Genomic DNA, 19,195 nt, shown 5'->3' with positions numbered 1-19,195 from the left:
TCAACCACTGCGCCACCAGGGAAGCCCTGCTTTTTTTTTTTTTTTTTAATACGTTTCTATTATAAATGTTCTATAAACATGTATTTACTTTTATAACCAGAAAAAACCCACAAATGACATAAAAATCAAAGGAAGGCTTGCTGGGCATTGCATCTTAAAGCACAAGTAGGTCTGTTTTAAAATTCTGGTGTCTTGTTTTACCAAGTGCCAACAACCTGCAAGCTGAGTTGAACAGCATCTTTGCCCTGCGGAAGCGGCTGGAGCGGGATGTGCTCTCCTATCAGAACCTGCGGAAGGCCCTGGAGGAGCAGATCAGTGAAATCCGGCGGCGGGAAGGTACATGCTCTCTTGTATGTATTTCCCTTTGGTTTTCCCACTTGGAGGGCCTTGGCTGAACTTTAAGAGAGTCCTAAGACTGCAGTAGGAGACGAGGCACCCCGGGGATTTCGTCTGGGAAGCCTTTTTTGCAGTGATGGTGTTACTGTTGCTCTCCTAGTCTGTACCAGGCTGACTTGGGCTTGCGGAGTCGAAGGGCCCAGCAGGTAGTGTTAATTCCGCAGAGGGCCTGCTGCAGGACTTGCTTCCTCGCTGCCTCTGCTGTGTTCTGCATTGTTTGACTCTTCTAACTCCAGATAACCTTGGGGCCTTGCCATTCCCTTTCTGTGGTCAGTGGCCCTCATCACCCTAAACATCTGGGCTCTGCCTACCACGGCACCCACTGCAGAGAGCCCCACTGCACAGACACGTGCGGGTGAAACCCCTTTCCTGCTGAAGCATCGCTTTTCACACTGTCATGACCGCAAGTGGATTCAGCTAGGGAGGGTCCTGTGGTACGTGCACTGCTGTGCTCATGACAGCTGTATCTGGCTCCCTCCTTTGCTAGAACCTGAGCCCCGTGGTGCCTGGGTTGGCGTTTTCCTTTCCTTATCTCTAGCCTTCCTTTCCTTTCTCTTCCTTATTACTGATTGTAATTCCTGCTTACAATCAGTAATAGCAGTGGTAGGTCTGACATTTCCTGAGCGCCTGCTGTGTACCAGGCACAGCGGCAGGCACTTAACTTCTCACCTCTGATCCTGACCGTTGTCCCACTGGATCGAGTAGGCATTGACGTCACGTTACAGGTAAAGAAACCGAGGTGGCAGTGGGGGTTGATTTACCCAGATTGGAGGCAGGACATCTTCCTTCGAAGTCTAGCTCTTTCCTCTATACGAGGCGTATCAGCTCTTACCCACATGTGTTGAGTGAGATCATGCTTGTGGATATGCTCCACTCAGTGAATAGCGTGACCCTTCTCTGCACCTTTGCTCCCTGTGAGAGTGTGACCTTTGGTGCAGAGAAGGCCGACCCTTCCGTGGGTGACCCAAGAGTCTCTCATCATAGATCTCATAGGCGGTTTCTGTACTCGGTGTGCTCGCTCCCATGGCGGGCTCTGGGGCCGGTAAAAAACACATCAGGCACTTTTGAGTTCTACCCTTGAGGCTCACATCTAATTTTCCTGTATTTTCACTTAAACAGAATCACTCCCTCATTTAAATTGAAAATCACTGTTTGCTTGTGCCACTCAGAATGGTCTCCAGGTACAGCACTGGATATGCAAGTTATAATTCAGAGTTGGCCACAGTGAAAGCCTACAGCCCACGATGAAACCATACATTGAGATACCAGCCTGTAGAGAGAGAAGAAAATTACTTTTGCTCCAAAGGTGGTGCATTAAACTCCCTGTGTGTGCTTATCTCCCTTTCCCCCGCTACCCAATTCAAAGTGCCTTAGATGGATTGCACGGGGAATTGTCTGGGAAGGATCTACTTCTGATGTTCTTTTTCTCCTCCTCCCCACCTTTTTTTTTCTTTTGGTGCAGAAGAACCATTTTCATTTCATAGTGATCAAACATCTTATCTGAGTATTTGCCTTGAAGAGCACAATCGGTTTCAAGTGGAACATTTTTCTCAAGAAGAGCTTAAGGAAAAGGTATTGACCTATTAACTTTCAGTGCTTTGTTGGTTATTTGTTGTCTCTTGGGTTCCTGATCAGAGGTGTAAGATTCTGAAAGCCCTTCTCCCCGCCTCTCTTCCCTCTCTCCGTGCCTGTCTTTTTCCCCTTGATGTACGTTCCCTGGAGTCCCTACCCTGTGTCTGATGCACGCCTTCTGAGGCTTGAGGACCCCACCCAGGCTCCGTCTCCCCTGGGAAATGCTCTCTATCCCCCCTAGAATTAGCCACCTTTCCCTCGGGTCATTCTCCTCTCTTCTTGTACCTGACTGCACTGATGTCCTTCTCATACTGATCTATAATTATCTGGGTACTCTTCTGTATCCCCACTAGGCTGTGAACATCTTAAAGCGAGTGAGTGTATCTTATTTATTTCTGATTTCCCAGTGCCTGGCACACATGGTGGGAGGTAATTGATGCTCTTTGAAAGAATAAAGGTTCAGGTTTGATCAGTAAATCTTTTCTAAAACTGGAAAGGTTTTCAATCTGTTGATCATTGGTGTGGTTAGAGTGGCTTTGTATTTCAAGGTTCTAAGAGCCATTGATAAGAATAGGAAGTGTGAGCTCAGAGGACACTGTGATTTATTATAAAATTACCATCTATGTATGACAGGTTGAGTTTCTGTCTGGGAATAACTCACATGCCGGTGGAGTAGACAGTCATGTGAAGGAGCAGTGGCAATGTGGAGTGCAAGGGTGGCTGTAATAGGCAGAGGTGCGAGGTTTAGGGGTAGCCAAGAAGGAGAGGTTAGCTGTCGGGGGTTGGGAGGTACTCACTGGATCACAGGAAACTTCTCAATAGAAGTGAGACCTGAAGTGGTTTTGGAGGTTGAATAGGAGTTTATCTAGTTGGAAGGCTTTTTCAGCAGAGAGAGAGAGAGGAAAAACAGCAGATGTAAGATGCAGAAGGGATAAGAAGGAGAATATAAAAATGTTGGTGTTTTGGGAGGAGTGGAACAAGAAGCATTGAGGTATCTGTTAGTGTCTCGAAGATGAAAATAGACATGGTAATAGCCACTGCGCGTACCTACTATGGTTGTGTTAAGGGCAGGAGCTAGTTCCCTTTGTTGGCACTTAGTGAATGTTTGTAGAATCAGAATGTTTTCTTCTTCCCTCTATGATATAACCTCCTTGAGGTTGGGTCCGATTTGTGTTCATGTTTTGGTGCAGTGGACACCTGCTGTGTGTGGTCAGGGTGGGATTTCCCACTTTCTTTGAGGGGCTAATGATTACCCCCTTAAGAAGGGTTTGGAAAATCACTAGCCGTTGTGATTTGAAGCTTGCAGGGAATGAAGGTGGTGTCTCCTCAGATGCTTACGTACCTGGCCTCGCAAGGCCTGTGCCTTAAGGAGGAGCCCTGGACGGGGAGTCCAGGCCCGGCTCTGCCTCTGTGCGGGCAGCTGCCCCTGCCCACACGACCGGGCACTTTGGCTGTTGTTGTATGTCACTTAATTCTCCAGGCGCCCCAACTCTGGGACCTTGGGCAGTGAACTTCTTTGTGTCTCGGGCTTGTTGTTGTAAAACGGGGACAGTCATACTGCTGTCCACCTCCTCGGGATTTTTGTAAGGAACGATTGACTAAAGCTTGTGGGAGTATTTTAGCAGCCGCGAATTGCTTTATACCTGAGGACTGTTGTTATTATGGACAGTGCTAGAGAGGCATAGAAAGAGGAAGGTGGATGCTGTAAAATAAGCCTCTGACAAGCCTCAGAAGTTTCAGTCTTGGGGGATTTTCCTCCAGAGGGTCTCAAGTACAAGACAGAGGTCATATTTGCTGTCATGGACAGAGTACTTAGACCGTGCCGAGGGCTATAGTGTGCTGTGACCGTGATCACGTTCAGTTCTTACGGGAACCCATTCCACAGATGTAGAAATGGAGACTTAGACCAGGCAGCTTGCCCAGGATCTCTTTGCCTTGAAGTCTGGCGCTGGGGTTAGAATACAGAAATGCTGGTGTTTTTCTCACTGTACCCAGGGTAGCCTGAAGCCTGGAGTCAGGCCACCTGACTCTCCGTGACTGTGATGCAGGACGTCTTCTCCGTAGCCGTGGCCCCGGGAGGCAGCAGTGTACCCGTGGGTAGTGAGTCCTCTCCTGCTCTTATCTCCCAGGTCGGTGACCTTATCCAGCTGGTGAAAGAGCTGTACGCGGACAACCAGCACCTGAAGAAAACTATTTTTGATCTCTCCTGCATGGGCTTCCCGGGAGAGGACAGGCCTGAGTCGGTAGATCAGATGGCGGTAAGAAAGAATATTCTCGTCCTCGCATGCTAATTACACAAAGAGTAACACCCCCCCACACACACACACGTCTCCAGGCTGCATCTCTTCTGGGGAGGTCTCTGTTGAAACTCCCTTTGCCGTGGACAGGGTTTGAGGGCCCTCTTAGGTCAGCAGGTCTGTCGGAGCGTTCCGCAGGTTTGGGTCGTATCTTTGTGGACACACTCGATGTTCTGTGATGCTTTGGACTCCAAGTCTGGCCCTGGGATCTGGGCTGTAGATGGCACATCTGGATGATTGGTCTGGTCTCAGGGGCCTGGAGAGTTGCCACATCACCCACGTAACTTGGGTAGTGTAGATGCAGCCTTAATGAACCCATTACCATGGAGAAACAAACGAGAAAACATACTTTTCATTTACTTTTTGTATTAATCCTCTAATTGCATCTTGTCACTCCTACGTTATCTGGCTTCTGGATTTGACCAGATGTGTGCAGTTTATTCCTGCACGTACCCAGGAACCCCTGCACTCTGCACACCGACGACCCGACAGGGAGTACAGGGTCGGCGTCCCGTGAGCCCACAGTTTCAGCTTCCTGACTATGGGAGTTTTCCACTGGTGGCATTTGGAAGTCTGGAAGGGCCACGGAAGGTTAAATCTGGTGTCTGCACTAAAGAGCGTGTGGTTCCTGGGCTTTTGTACTCACTGAGGGTGTGGGCCCATTCCGTTAGCCCACCCCAGGGAAAGCGGGGGGAGCCCCTTCTCCCTGTGACTGGCTCTCTGCTCACCTTTGTGGTGTGTTGGCTCCGATTTTCTCTGTTCTCGACCCGACCGCACAGTAGAGGGCCCTGATGTTGTGACAGCGAGGAGAAGCTTGCCACTTCCTCCCTCTAGTCCCTACCTGGCCTGACGCTCCCCCAGGAAGCGCCTTGCTCCATGCCTGTGTTATGCTACTTAGTTTCAGAAGACTGGAACTGTTCTCACCATGAAATGCACTAGGACCTTTTGTACTTGGATCCCCCAGAACCTTCCTGGTTGGGGTTGTCTTGAACTCAGCCTGGCGTGCCAGGTAAATGGAGGTCTCATTGCCACACCATTTCTGGGGAAAGATTTGTCAGCCTTCAGCTGTCTCCTCCCACGTTCAAGGTGGGAAACGCTCAAAGGTGTTTATGCGGAGCTCTGGCCATCTGCTCCCTTGGAGAGAGGGAATGTTATTGAGCTTAGTCTCCAGGGCTCCAGATAATTTGGAAAAGCAAGAATATCTGCAGCCCATTTAGGGAGAAACAAGTCTCTTGGTTTGTTTTTTCCAATGTGGCATTTTTGTGTGTGTGTGGCATTTTTAATAAGCAGCCCATTCGTCACCTTGCTTCACTTGAGTGTCAGATGGCGAGTGTTTGTTCATTTGCCCTTTGAAAGAAATCTGTTAAATGTCCTATTGTGTCCTTTGGAGAACAGAGGGATTTTCCTCTTGCCACTCTGAGATCTTAATAGCAGCCGATTCAGATTGGAGTCATTTGTCAGGCTGCACATCAACTTGATGTTCCCTATGAATAGTCGTGTCCTTTGCAGCACAGGCCCCGTCTTCCCCGGCAGGCGATGGGAAGATCCGCACGGGCAGGATGGTGCTCCCACGATAATCTTGAGCTGAGGGAGGAGAGGCTGTTAGGGGTGAGGGTGGGATGGCAGCAAGGAGAGGCTGCTGTTCCCTGGGAGTGTGTGTGGCTCTCCTTGGATGAGCAATGAGGCAGAGACAAACGGGAAATGCCTCTGTGGTCCACAGCCTTTTCTGGGCAGCAGGGCTTGTGGAGTAGGGGCTGGCACTGCTCCAGTGCTCTGGGAGCCTACAAATCAGAAAAGGAAAAAAACAGACAGCAAATATATTTTGTATTTTTAAAATTCAGTATTTTTCCTCCAGTATTTAGTTAACCCACAGCATTGCCTAAAACTTGGAAAATAAAGAAATGACCCCTAATCCTGTCACATTAAAACACAGTTAATTAACATCCTGGAATCTTTCCTTCTCTCTTTGTGTATTTGAACGTGTGCGTGCCCACCCACAGTGCATACACAGTCCTGTTTCCTGTTTCTTTCCAGTGGCTGCTGTATTATAACCTCTTAGGCCATCTTAGAGATGCTATAGCTGCGTCACCGTTGTCGGACATGTAGATATTTCCGGTGATGCCCCTGATGAATGTCTTTGGACACAAATCATTTTCAGGGTTTAGGCTTTTTTTCCTTAGACTGTGTTCCCAGATGAGTAATGACTAGGTCAAAGGTCCAGACACAGATAGATATGTATATAAAATAGGCACGTGATTTATTTTCGTATTACACACCCCTGCCTCCGCAACTTTTAATTCGACAAAGGCTATAAAGAGTAGGAAGCCCTTGATTCATTTTGGCAGCTGTGTCTTCAAAATGGTGGCCCTGGGCTGGATTCCCTCCTGCTGGGCACACAGCGCTTATTCCCTGCATGCGGGCAGGTCACTGAAAAAGCAGCCAAACCAACAAAAGGCCAAGAACAGGCATCCTTTTATTTTAAAGTACATCAAGAAAAAAAAGAAAAAATCTGTAATGAGGTTGCCCCAGTTTCCTTGTATTTATTTACTGGTTATAGTTTATGTATTACAGAACGGTGTGGTTGAGAATTGCCGTTCAGGAGTGATTTGAGCGGACTGCAGTGGCAGCGGGGGGGCGGTGAGCATCGTAAGCCATGAGCTGTGTGACGTGCAGTTGTCACCCCTGGGGGGTGGGATTCGTGGGCGAGCGCTCAGAAACGGTTAGTCGCTGTCATTATTTACTTATGTTGTCATTTTTAGGGGATGGTTAGAAAACTGCTTTTTTTTTTTTTGGCATGGAGAGGAAACATGGATTAAGGGGCATAATTTAATTGAACTCAGATATATGTAGGGCTGTCCTTTTGAATAAGAAATAGACCTTGGGCTTCCCTGGTGGCACGGTGGTTGAGAGTCCGCCTGCCGATGCAGGGGACATGGGTTCGTGCCCCGGTCCGGGAAGATCCCACATGCCACGGAGCGGCTGGGCCCGTGAGCCATGGCCGCGGAGCCTGTGCTCCACAACGGGAGAGGCCACAGCAGTGAGGCCCGCGTACTGCAAAAAAAAAAAAAAAAAAGAAATAGACCTCATGTGACTCAGAGGACAGAAGTGGTACTCAGAAGTAGAAGGTGCTTGTTAACATCTGTTATTATCAACAGAATGAAATTTGGTTTGTCAGAAGCAGATTGAATTTCATTGAAAGGAGGAAGTTTCTAACATTTTGACTTCATAAGTTATTATGAGTTGTACCCGATTTATAAAGCCCTTGGCACCGTGCCTGGCATGTAGTAGGCACTCAATATGTAAAACACAGCTATTTTAATTTTACTTTTTTAGTAAATTAGTGGCAGAGTTGGAACTAAACCCTTTTCTGACTGTGTTCAGTGTTGTTTTAGCAACACCATAGGGCAGTGCTTCTAAAGTTTACCGTGCGTGTGAATTTCCTGGGGACCTTGTTAACGTGAAGATTCTGGCTCAGTGAGCCTGGCACGGGGCCCGGGAGTCTGCATTTCTCACAAGCTTCCGTTGCTCCAAAGACTACACTTGGAGTAGCAAGACCGGGGTAATCCCGAAAACCTGTTGGTTCCAGCTGTCATTTTGAAAAAAGTCTTGATTCATTTGTTTGTCCTTTTAGCAGTGTTGTCTTGAGCACCAGGCACTGGTGTTAAAGCGGAACACAGACACGGTCCCTGCCCCATGGAGTCCGTGATGCAGAGAAGCGGAGGTTGGCGAGGGCCTGGAGGAGTGCACGCGGGCGTGGAGACGGGCCCGGCGTCCTCTTGTGAGGCCAAGGGAATTTCCTCCTGGAGGCAGCAGGGGGCCTGCAAAGGTCAAGAAAGAATAGCTCAAGAGGCAGGGGGAGAGCCAGGCCAGTGCAGTTGTTAGGGAGCGATGCTTAGGGAGGGCGTGCTTATAGTGTCACGTACTCTGAGACAACAAGAGAAAAACGGCTGGGAAATCGTTCGTGACCTGGGCAGCTTCAGCAGAGTGAGGGGGACCGAGGCCACGTGGTGGTGGATGGAGGAGCGGTGAGGGTGGGGAAATGCAGGAGGCGCCGGTGGGCGCTTGGAGGTGTGGGGCACTTCTCCAGGTGGTGGTGGGCCCGAAACAGAGCCCACCTGCAGTGACGCATCCGTCTCTCTGGGATCTTGCCTTTGAAAACTGATACGTCACATGTGGCACGCGGGACATTTCTCTGTGTCCACACAGACAGCATTGAATTTCCTGATCATTGCTGGAAACTGACTTTTAATTTTAACCACGTCTGCAGAGGTAAAGAGAAATGAAAGAGAATTTTTATTTCAGTATGTTGAGTCACGGTGTGGTTGTGGTTCTGGAAATGAAGGATAACTCGGATGCTTTTGCTGCTTCAACTGGAATGACATGGGTTAACAGTACTCTGCTCGGCTAAACTTCAGGGAGACCCTTCTCTGATCCACAGGGTTGGGGAGGAGCGCCTCGCTGCCTCTTCCCTAATCCCAGGAGGGTTGGTTCCATCTCCTGCATTAGAAGGTCTTGGGGAGCTTTCATGAGCAGTTTCTGGAGGGCGTTGGCAGCAAAGGCCACGTTGCGGAAGGTGAGGATGGAGAGTTCTTTCAAGAAGCTTGGAGAGAGGCAGGCAGCCCTCAGTGACCAGAGCTGCTGATGAACCAGGAAGGAAAAACGTAGTTATTTTGCTCTTTTTCAAATGAGAGCGGCTTTTCCCCAGCATTTTATTATGAAGAAATTCTAGCAAAGTGAAAAGAACTTCATGGTGGACACCCATATACTCACCCCTTAGATTCTACTATTAACCGTTCCCACCAGCCATCGTATCTTTTTGATAAATTTTAGTATAAATCACAAACATCAATACGCTTCCCCCTAAATACTTCAACATGTATATCTTTTCCTTCAATATGTTTATAGTTATTTTTTCTTTTAAGTTTAAATTTACACACGATGAAATACAGAATTCGTAAGTCTTTGTTTGCTAAGTTTTACAAATGTATGTACCTGTGTAACCCAAACTTCTATCACGATCCCTCGTGTCCCTTCTAGTCAATTCCCACTCGCCCCCGCTCCAGCCGCTCTTCTCATTTTCTTCCACAATTAGTTTTGCCTGTACTAGACTTTCATAGAAACGGAATCATAAAGCTTCTTCTCTTCTGTGTGAAGCTGCCTTCACTCAGCGTGTTTTTGAGATTCATCCATGCTGTTACGTGAATGAATAATTTGTTCCTTTTTATTGCTAAGTAGTATTCCATTGTATAGATATATTCTAATTTCTTTGTTCGTTCTGCTATTGATGTACATTTGGATTGTTTCAGGTTTTGGTTATTATGATAAAAGTGGATGTGAACATTCATATACAGATCTTTTTTTTTTTTTTTTTTTGCGGTACGCGGGCCTCTCACTGTTGTGGCCTCTCCCGTTGCAGAGCACAGGCTCCAGACGCGCAGGCTCAGTGGCCATGGCTCACGGGCCCAGGCGCTCCGCGGCATGTGGGATCTTCCCCGACCGGGGCACGAACCCACGTCCCCAGCATTGGCAGGCGGACTCTCAACCACTGCGCCACCAGGGGAGCCCTATATACAAATCTTTATGTGGACATATGTTTTCATTTCTCTTGACGAATACCTAGGAGGGGAATTCCTGGGTCATAGGGTTATTAGCTTTATAAGAAATTGCCAGGACTTCTTCTAAAGTAGTTTAACATTTCATACTCCCACCGACAAATTTGATTGTCCTAGTTGGTAACTTGAGCATGTTTTAATAATGAGGGAAGAAACCAACAGAGGGAGAGAAGTTCCTCATCCGTGTTCAGGGACTTTTATGCCTTAGGAAATGCACTTGCGCACGTTTAGCGTGTTGAATGCTCGGCAGTGTAGTGAGATGTGTAGAGTCATCAGCCCTCTGACCCCGATTAGGACGGTTGGGTTGAATGTATTCTGATCCTGGGAAGTTTCCTGTAAAAGACTTCGTGAAGTCAGTTTGCTTTGTTTTGTTTTTCTTCTTCCTTTCTTTTAGAAGGAAGATCAGAAAAGTTTAACTTGGGCTGGGAAAATTATGGGGTGATTGACTAAATGTGGGAATTCATGAAATCACGGTATGCAGATAGAACCTTATATACGTCGTATGTACAACATGCCCAGCAAGCGGCTGGGACTCAGCTCATGTTTTAACGCTGGGGTGCAGTGGTCACTACTTCATCGGTGAGATGCGGTTTGGTACAGTTTTTGAAACAGCGTTGGCTACCTTCCCTCTCACTTTTTATTTGGTTAATCCGGGTGTCTCATGCCTAGAATTTTCCCTCTTCCAGAGAGCTGAGATCTGGCCCTGTTGAGAACACTGAATTGTCTGTTCTGTAGAACGCAAACTGCAGAAGCTTTGGGGTTTACACTTCTTTAGAGCATTAGGGACTTACGCAGTCTTTAGAAATAACTCTCTTTCATTTTCAAAAGCATAAAGTTATTGTCAGGGAAGCTTGATACTCTACTCATTAGCGATGAGGACTTTTTTGTCAGCAAAATGGCAGTGTGGCTGAGACTGCCCATCTCAGATGTGTGACAGTACAAAAAGAGGTTTATCCCCTGGGCTAAATAGAAGGGATGCATAAATTGGGCACACCATAAATTTCATTTACTGCTTTCTCGCTATTTGATAGTTTCAATTCCATCAATAGCTGTTTTCCAAAATCTTGTTACTTTTATATAATCTGAAAGTGAATTCAGCAATGGCAGGGATGGGAGCAGCACAGCGGACAGCACAGTCAATTTCCAGCAGCTCAGGAAGGCCATGCGAGGGCAGGGGCAATGGCTTTACTTATTTCTTGGGGAATTTGTCCTTAAATTATGCATGATCCCAGGCAGCTGTGTGTGATTTGCCAGAACTAGCAGCTCTGACTTCGGCTAATTTTTATTTCATGGCTTTGGCATTTGTCTCTGCCTTTTTTTGGTTTGTTTTTTGTTCTGCATCTTTTAAAAAAGACATCACCGACTTATTCATACATATTCATGCTGCACTCATTTTTGGGTTGCATTTTCACACCATTCCATGCTCCATGTAGCTTCTGGCTAGCAAGGAGGACGAGGACTCAAGCAGAATTGGAGAGGATGACAAGAATAATCTGCTGAGTGGCGAGTGTCTGGAGCAGAGGAACAAGGTAGGAACATCTGCCCCTCTCTGTGCCCAAGCCCGCCTCCAGTCTGGAACGAGTCCGACGGGTTTTCTGTTCCTTCCATCTGTGTGGAGTGCCTGCCGTGTGCCAGCGGGGAGCAAAGAGAGGAGGCCTCTTCCTTTCTGGAAGTTACAGACGGGGTGGTAGGGCCAGTCATGAACCAGGAAAACAAACATATAGTTGCAAATAAAAACGAGGCTGTTGCAGGAGAGTCGCAGGCATTGGACACTGGGCCTCGGCAGCTCTTTAGAGCTCTGACCCAACGCATTCATTTTACGCATTGGAAACTGAGGCCTAGGAGGGGAGGTGGCTTATCTGGGGCTCAGAGTAAGACAGTGACAGAGTTGGGACCAGAGCCCTTGTCTCTGGACTGCTGTGAACTCCCAGATCATCTGTGTGTAGAGTAAGGAGCCACTGATAGAACCAGACTTTCCTCCTCTGGGTCCGTCTGCAATCTCCTGATCTGAAACCCAGCTTAGGGTCATCTGGGCGGTGTTGAGAATTTCACTCCAGGCACACTGAGGCTGAACATTTGGAGCAAATATTCTCCAGGGTTGAAATAACCGTAAAGACTGGGATGTGGCGGGAGACAGGAGGCTGCAGATTGGGCGTTTGTGGCCTTCAGGGTGTTCAGGTTCGTGGAGTCTTGAGTGAGAGATCATTCTCATGAGCGTTTTGGACAGCAAAGCAGTTAAAAGTGGGGGCTCCGGAATCAGGTCTGATTTTGAGTCTTGGTCACGATCTCTGTGACCTTGCGTGAACCCTTGCTTAACCCCCAAGTCCGAGTTTCCCCATCAATGAAGGTAATAACACCGCTTCCTGGTTAGAATTGCTGTGATATTTAAAGAGAAGGGATGTACTAAGTGCTCAGTGAGTGGTAGCAATTGCTCTTTTTATTATTATATTCTAGACTTTTCCTTCGGTGGAGGTTGCTTATTTAGGTGGATTTAATGACTAGATTGGTGGCAAACAAGACCCTATAAATGACAGCTCATCTGTGTGGGTCTTGTCTTCCGTTTAAAAATCTTAATCATTTTACACATGTGGGGAGAGGGGTGTGATGGCCAGTGTGTATATCACCAGCGGTAATGAAGTCAAGAGGAGTTATTTATAGACTGATAGAAGAAATTTACAGCTTTGGAAAGCGAGAGAAAGAATGCTAATTGCAGCACCTCAAGACATGCCCAGCACAGGCTTTAACTAGATGTTTCCTTGGTACCACTCCTCTGGGACCCTCAGCGACCCAAGAAGGTGGATCTGTGAAGAACACGTCTCCATGGGAATTAGGAACTCTCCACCGTCCGGATGAGACAAATCAAAGTCACAGTAATGAGGATGTGTCTGTAAAGAGGTTGCTTTCTGATATATAATGAGGAGGATACATTGCAAGAAGCATATAATAAATGTCCAAAGCATTGTTAATGGCAGTTAACAATGTTCCGGGCCCTTCTTAGAAAGAATTTACAGGAAGTAGGCCGTGGGCTGAGGGAACACAGCTGTAGCGGGTAAGACACTGCGCCAGGAACTTAAGTGGGCCAGCCATCTCATTTTGTTCTCGTAGCCGCCATGGGAGGTGGCGTTACTGTGCCTAGTTACGGATAAGGAAACTGAGGGTGAGAGGAAGTGATGTAAACACCTCCGTGCCCTCAGATGAGCGTGTGTGGACCGCGTGCACCCTCCCTCTCCCCTTTCATTTTCTCTCGGGTCTACTTGCCCTCACTCATCACTGTTTGTCTCCATCCTCTCTCTCTCTTCCACGTAACCCCCTTCCGCTCCTTTGTAGTCCATTATCTGACCACATACTTTGATTTGCAGATTATGGAGGTCAATTCCAAAGGGGGCTGCAAAAATGGATATTTAAGGCACACAGATTCCAGTATTTTAGACTCCGACGGAGCCCACAAATCCGGCTGCCCCGGAGACCAGAGTTTGGAAGAAGGCGAGCTCCTGAGCCTGCTCGCCCCTCTCTTCAGCGAGAAGGCCATACGGTTACTGGAATCCAGGTAGACATGGGGCCCAGGCACTGCAGTTGTCTCTGGTTTGAGGGGAGAACAAACTCATTTTGCTAAATGGATTTAGATGGCGGTGCTGTGTAATTTACCTGGGAGAGCTCCCGAAATGGCTTGGAAGGAATCTTGCCAGTTGTGCGATTAAGTAATTAGGCTGCCTGCTCCTTGGCTGCGAGGGGACTGCGTTCAGCAAAGCCGCGTGCAAGGCCAGCGTAAAGAGGAGAGAGAAAGCTTCCTTCAGAATTGTTCCTGGGAGCCCGGAAAGGGCTGCCTAGCTGTCAGCGCGAGGAATCAGCCCTCCCGAAATCCCTTCCGCTTTCTACGACAACTTAAAAAACTGCCCCTGTACTTGTGACTCTGCTGTTTCATGTTGAGCTTGAACTACAATTCCCTTCTCATTATATCTGCCGGGAGTCTTTCCTATGTGAGGAAACACTACAGGGTGTTTTCCTTAAAACGAAAAGGGAGAAATATTCAGTACATTTGTATTTTTAAAATTAGTCCTTTAGGAGCAGATTTCCCTTCTTTCCTATTCTTTCCAGGCCACTGTAGCAGCTGCTCTGGGCTTTGGAGCCAGAGCGAGCTGTGCTTGCTTTTCTCTCTCAGTGCCTCCGTTTCTCTGACCACTTCTTGGGGTTGCTGTGAGGAATGGAAAAAATGCTGTTCAAGGAGAATGGCTGGCATGTGGCGTGTGTTCAGTGAAACCTTTCATTCTCCTCCAGCACAGACAGAGAAAGGGAGCTGGTACCACCACCCAGGACGGCTGGCACGAGCCTAGTGGTTCTCATGTCCTTGGTGGGCTCAGCCCCATAGACATTTTTTCAGCTGAAAAAGGACAGTAGTGTTCTGTGAGCTCCGGGAGGCTACCCTCCCCAGCCCCTGACATCTGCTTAACATTTTTCTAGCCTGAGTCCTCATGCTAGGGGGACATGCCCAGTGGCTGTTCTGGTATATTATCACAGGGAGTTGGGTGACCATAATGACACTTGAGAAATGGAGGATCTCCTCGGCATCAGGGGCTCCTGTGTTAAGAGTTAAAAGATGCACCTCGCTCTCTCTCTGAGGACCGCCTAGGAAGGCACGTGGGTGATGTGACCTGGGAAAGTACAGTGGACTGGTGGGAGTGCAGGGAATTGGGGCCCACATGCTCCCTCCTGGCAAGGAGGAGCTTTTCAGCCCCAAATCATTGTTGTCATGCCAGCCCGTGGCCTCAGAGCTTCCAGTCTTTCAGTAGAAGCCCCAAATTTGTATGCTCAATCTCCTGATTTTTGAAAATTTAGACTTCATTACAGTTTTAAAGAAAGCGCTTTACGCGCCGACACTCCGCAGGCAAGCTTGGAACATCAGCCATTCAGTTACCTGTTCCCTTGTAGGCGTCTGTTCCATCAGCTTCCGGGCCATTGTGGGCCAGTTCTAGTGTTAGAAAAGGCTTTCTTAAATGCCGGCCGGCATCTGCTGCTCTGATCCTGCTTTCTGTGCAGCTGCCTTTCTTGGTGCACCGCTGAGCCCCAGGACGGCAGATTCACGGCTCCGAGGGCCCTCCTGAAGGCCCAGCTGTGGTCTTTTAAAAAGACCGCTTGGGTAACTAGGATTCTCATTGGCCAGGGGAACACTAATTTTCTGCCCAGATAGTCTCTCCAGGAGTTCGGTGTTTTGATCCCCCCAAAAAGCAGGGTATTAGAGTCAGACAGACCTGTGCTCTGGTCCAGCTGTACCGTTTAGACCTTGTGACTTATCTCCCCATCTCGGTTTCCTCACCTGTAAAGTGGGGGGTGATGATACTTATCGACCCTGTAGGGATCTTGTGAGAATGAAATGAAGTAATGTGTGTACATATGGATCCAGGTTGGTATTAACTGGGGCTTTGGTGATATTACTGCTTAAAATGTGCCTGGCCAGTTACTCCTACCCTTTCCCCGTTACCCTCAGGTAAGATTCATACCATATGCAAGATACGTCGGCCAGCCCGTGATTCAGGCCTCTGTGTTCATGGCTGAGCCCATGTCTGATACCCTGGTGTGGAGTGCGATAGGCTTAGGCCCAGGACTTAGGCCTCTGAGCTCTGCCACCCCCTAGCCATCCACCCTGGGGCCTAACAGGCTAGCAGAGTAGCTGGGCCCCAGGAGTAAATCTGATTCAACTTACCCATCCACTGGGATGGATAAGGAAGCAACTTAGCCTGATTAGCTGTCTTGCACTTGACCAAGCCGAGCACTCGTTCACCGGGGCTGGAGTGAAGGGTCAGCTCGTGGAGGACGGGCTGGCTGGCCCTGCTCTCCCGTGGTCTTCACCATGTGTGTGGTTCCCAACCCTCTTTTCACGTGCTTCTGGTTCGTTTGCCCCATTCCCTAGAGGACATGGTTTAGGATTTATTACCTAAGTGTTTCAGTCTTTGTAGCTAAACTTAGGTGTGACATTTGAAAAAGTCTAAAAGGGGAGCCCTTGGGGATTTTTTTTTTCAAGGCTAGTATTCTTGAGCCATACCTAGTAGAAGTAGAGAAGGTAGCTCTCCTAAAAAACCTGGGTCTGCTCTTTTGGGCATGGTGAAGGGACAGGTAAGGGACCACCAGAGCGTGGAGCTGGCGAGGGGTCTGAAGAAGTTAGCAGAGAAAGACCCAAGGAGACTCGGGTGTGCGGGCTGCGGGGGAGAGGACGCGGCGAGTGCTTGCAGGCAGATCCTGTTACAGAGGGACTGGGTCTGTGGGCTTCAGACAGAAACCCGGGGTCCTCCTCGATCCTCCCCTTTCCTTCACCTCCCAAACCCAAGTCCTGACCCTTCACCTCCCAAATGCACTCCTCCCATCCCTGTCTCCTCCTCTCCATTCCTCGCTTCTGTCACACTTCTCCGGCATCCCCACAGTTGCCTCCTAACTAGTCCCCTGCAGCCATCCTGCCCCCTTCCAGTCTGTTTTCCATGCTGTATCCAGAGCGGTTACTTAAAATGCAGTGAAGTCACTCCTCTACTTAAGACCCCTCGGAGACGCTCCACTTTTCTTGGGACCAGAGAATCCTTAGCCCAGCCTGCCAGGCCCCGTGTGATCTGGCGACCCCCTCCTTCGGCTCTGTTCACACTGTCCCCGGCCTGCTTTCTGTGCTCTGGCCCTGGAGCACAGTCCTTCCAGTCCCTGGAATGAGACCCCTTTCATCTCGTTTCAGAGCCTGGGCACATGCTGGTCCCTCCGGATGGGCACTCACGGTTGCTTCCTCCACGCTCCCCTCCCCTGAGCAGGGCAAGGTCGTCAGCTGGGGAGGGGAGAAGACCTGAGCAGGGCAAGGTCGTCAGCTGGGGAGGGGAGAAGACCTGAGCAGGGCAATGTCGTCAGCTGGGGAGGGGAGAAGAGAAGCTGCCGGGCGGTGCTGAGCGCCCATTTTGAAATGAGTGACGATCAGTACAAAGTGTGACCCGTCCCGAGAACGCCTGTAGCACGAGTAGCTGCCCAAGCCCAGGTCTGAAGGCAGGGTTGGATGGGACAGGTGAGGGGTTACCTAGGCCTCTTCATCTCAGTCCAAGTGCTTCCATACCCTTTGCTTCACTTATGAAGGTCAACGCCAGTTTGCAAGTTGTGAATCCAGTGGCCAGTGTCTGCTTTCCTGCAGCGGTGGCCACGCTCCCCGGCCTCTGTTCACAGCTCCCCTCTCTATGTTCCTTCTCCCTCACTGGCCTCTCCTCCTCAGTCTCCTGTGCTGGCTCCTCTTCCTCTGCTGGATGCTGGATGCTGGATGCTGGATGCTGGATGCTGGAGTGTCCCGGAGCTCTGTTCTAGCTCCCTTTCCCCCTCTGTACCTCCTTTCTCCACAGCTGCAGAGCACGCTGTGTGACTTCCAAATTCATACCCACGGCCCAGACTCCCCCCTCCAGATCACACGGTCAGCTGCCTACTTGCTGTCTCCTCCTGTGTGTCTGACAGGCGCTTTCAACTCTAATCGGTTTATTTTCTTTTATTTTTTTAATTTTTAATTTAAAAAAAATGTATTGATTTCTTTATTTTTCGCTGCGTTGGGTCTTCGTTGCTGTGCGTGGGCTTCCTCTAGTTGGGCTACTCTTCGTCATGGTGAGCGGGCTTCTCATTGCGGTGGCTTCTCTTGTTGTGGAGCACGGGCTCTAGGCACGCGGGCTCAGTAGTTGTGGTTCGTGGGCTCTAGAGCGCAGGCTCAGTAGTTGTGGCGCATGGGCTTAGTTTACTCTGCGGCATGTGGGATCTTTCTGGACCAAGGATCAAACCCGTGTCCCCTGCGTTGGCAGGCGGATTCTTAACCACTGCGCCACCAGGGAAGTCCCTCTAATTGCTTTAAAACCCAACCCCCTGTTCTAATGTGCTTCTCTGCTGTTCTTCCACGAGTCACTTAATAGCACTGCTGTGGCCGAAAGTGTAGCTTCCACAATCCTCTTAACTATCAGTAAGTCCTGTTGTTCCACCTGGAAAATGGATCCCTAATCCACCCACTCACGTCTCTACGGCTTCCCTGTCAGTCCAGCTTAGTCCAAGCTGTCACACCTCGTGCCTGGACTCCAAAAGCACAGCCTTCTAAATTGTCTCCCTGCTTCCGTTTTTGCCTCTCTGTAGCCATTCTCCACAGAGGAGCCAGAGCCAGCTTTCAAAAACTTAGATGAGATTATGTTTCTTCTGTGCTTAAGGTTTTCCAATGGCTTTCCGTTACCTTTAGAGTAAGATCAGAGCTCCTTGGCCTGGCCTCTGCCTGCTTCCGTGTCTTTACCAGCTACCTCTCTTGTTCACACTCACCTTTCTGTTCCTCAGTCATCCAAGCTTGTTCTCACCTCAGAGCCTTTGCAGTAGCAGTTCCCGCTACCTGGCACACTCTTTTCCCAGGATGTGGTGGTGTCTCAGCTCTGTGGAGAGGCCTTTCCTGACCACTTTGTCTAACAAGAATCCCTGCTTCTACACTTTGTCTCAGGACTGCCGCCCTCCTCCCCTCCTTCTCGTCCCTCCTTCCTTGTACTTCTCCTTGCCTTGCACTGTCTTATTTAGTTACCCGTGTCTGTATGGATGTGTGTCTCCTCAATGAAACGTCAGCAACATTGTACTTTTTCACCATGCATTTCCACCGCCTTACATGACAAATGGGAGAAGCTCAGTGAATATTTGAATGAATGTGTGGACAATTAGAAGCTCAGCATCATAGCAGAAGGTTTAAGTTTAGAAAACTAGAAAGAATGCAGTGCTTCTTTGGAGTCAGAAAGGTCTGCGTCTGCAGTCTTCGCTCTGCCACTTTGCTGGAAGATCTTGAATCTTCACGAGCCTGTATTCTTCATCTGTGAAACGGGGTCAGTAACAGCCCCCATCTCAGTCTTACTGTGAGGACTAAAGCTATTTAGTGTATTTAAGGGACCTGGCACACCGTTAAGTGCTTAGTAAATGTCAGTTCCTTTCCCCTTATGCCTTCTATGTGGCAAAGATGCTCAGGTTATATAAACAACGTTTGGGCCTCTGACAGGACCCTCGGACTGAACCATTAAAAAGGTCCTGATTATGGCGATAGCTTAATGAATCTGCTGTTCAGATTTCTAGCAGAGTAACACTTGAAATGTTAGCAGCTCTGCCACTTTAGTATATAATGGCCTTTTTTTTTTTTTTTTTTTTGTGGTACGCGGGCCTGTCACTGCTGTGGCCTCTCCCGTTGCGGAGCACAGGCTCCTGACGCGCAGGTTCAGTGGCCATGGCTCACGGGCCCAGCCGCTCCGCGGCATGTGGGATCTTCCCGGACCGGGGCACGAACCTGTGTCCCCTGCATCGGCAGGCGGACTC

General features: G+C 48.9%; 1 protein-coding gene across 5 annotated transcripts in view; it reads left to right on the top strand.

The window, feature by feature from the left end:
• CDK5RAP2 (CDK5 regulatory subunit associated protein 2) overlaps positions 1-19,195 on the top strand; it is a 184,586-nt gene that overhangs the window by 99,709 nt on the left and 65,682 nt on the right. For all 5 annotated transcript variants that reach the window (XM_029203584.1, XM_029203581.1, XM_029203583.1 and 2 more), the window contains 5 exons: positions 206-336; positions 1,859-1,968; positions 4,098-4,226; positions 11,311-11,406; positions 13,237-13,424. In XM_029203584.1, the coding sequence (XP_029059417.1) occupies positions 206-336; positions 1,859-1,968; positions 4,098-4,226; positions 11,311-11,406; positions 13,237-13,424 (654 nt within the window). The remainder of the gene's footprint in view (positions 1-205; positions 337-1,858; positions 1,969-4,097; positions 4,227-11,310; positions 11,407-13,236; positions 13,425-19,195) is intronic.

This window comes from Monodon monoceros, unplaced genomic scaffold, assembly GCF_005190385.1.
Source record: "Monodon monoceros isolate NGI ecotype Baffin Bay Population unplaced genomic scaffold, NGI_Narwhal_1 Super_Scaffold_5, whole genome shotgun sequence".
In the NCBI taxonomy this organism is placed as follows: Eukaryota; Metazoa; Chordata; class Mammalia; order Artiodactyla; family Monodontidae; genus Monodon; species Monodon monoceros.
The sequence above is the reverse complement of the archived record's forward strand: the minus strand, read 5'-3'. Positions and strand labels throughout refer to the sequence as shown.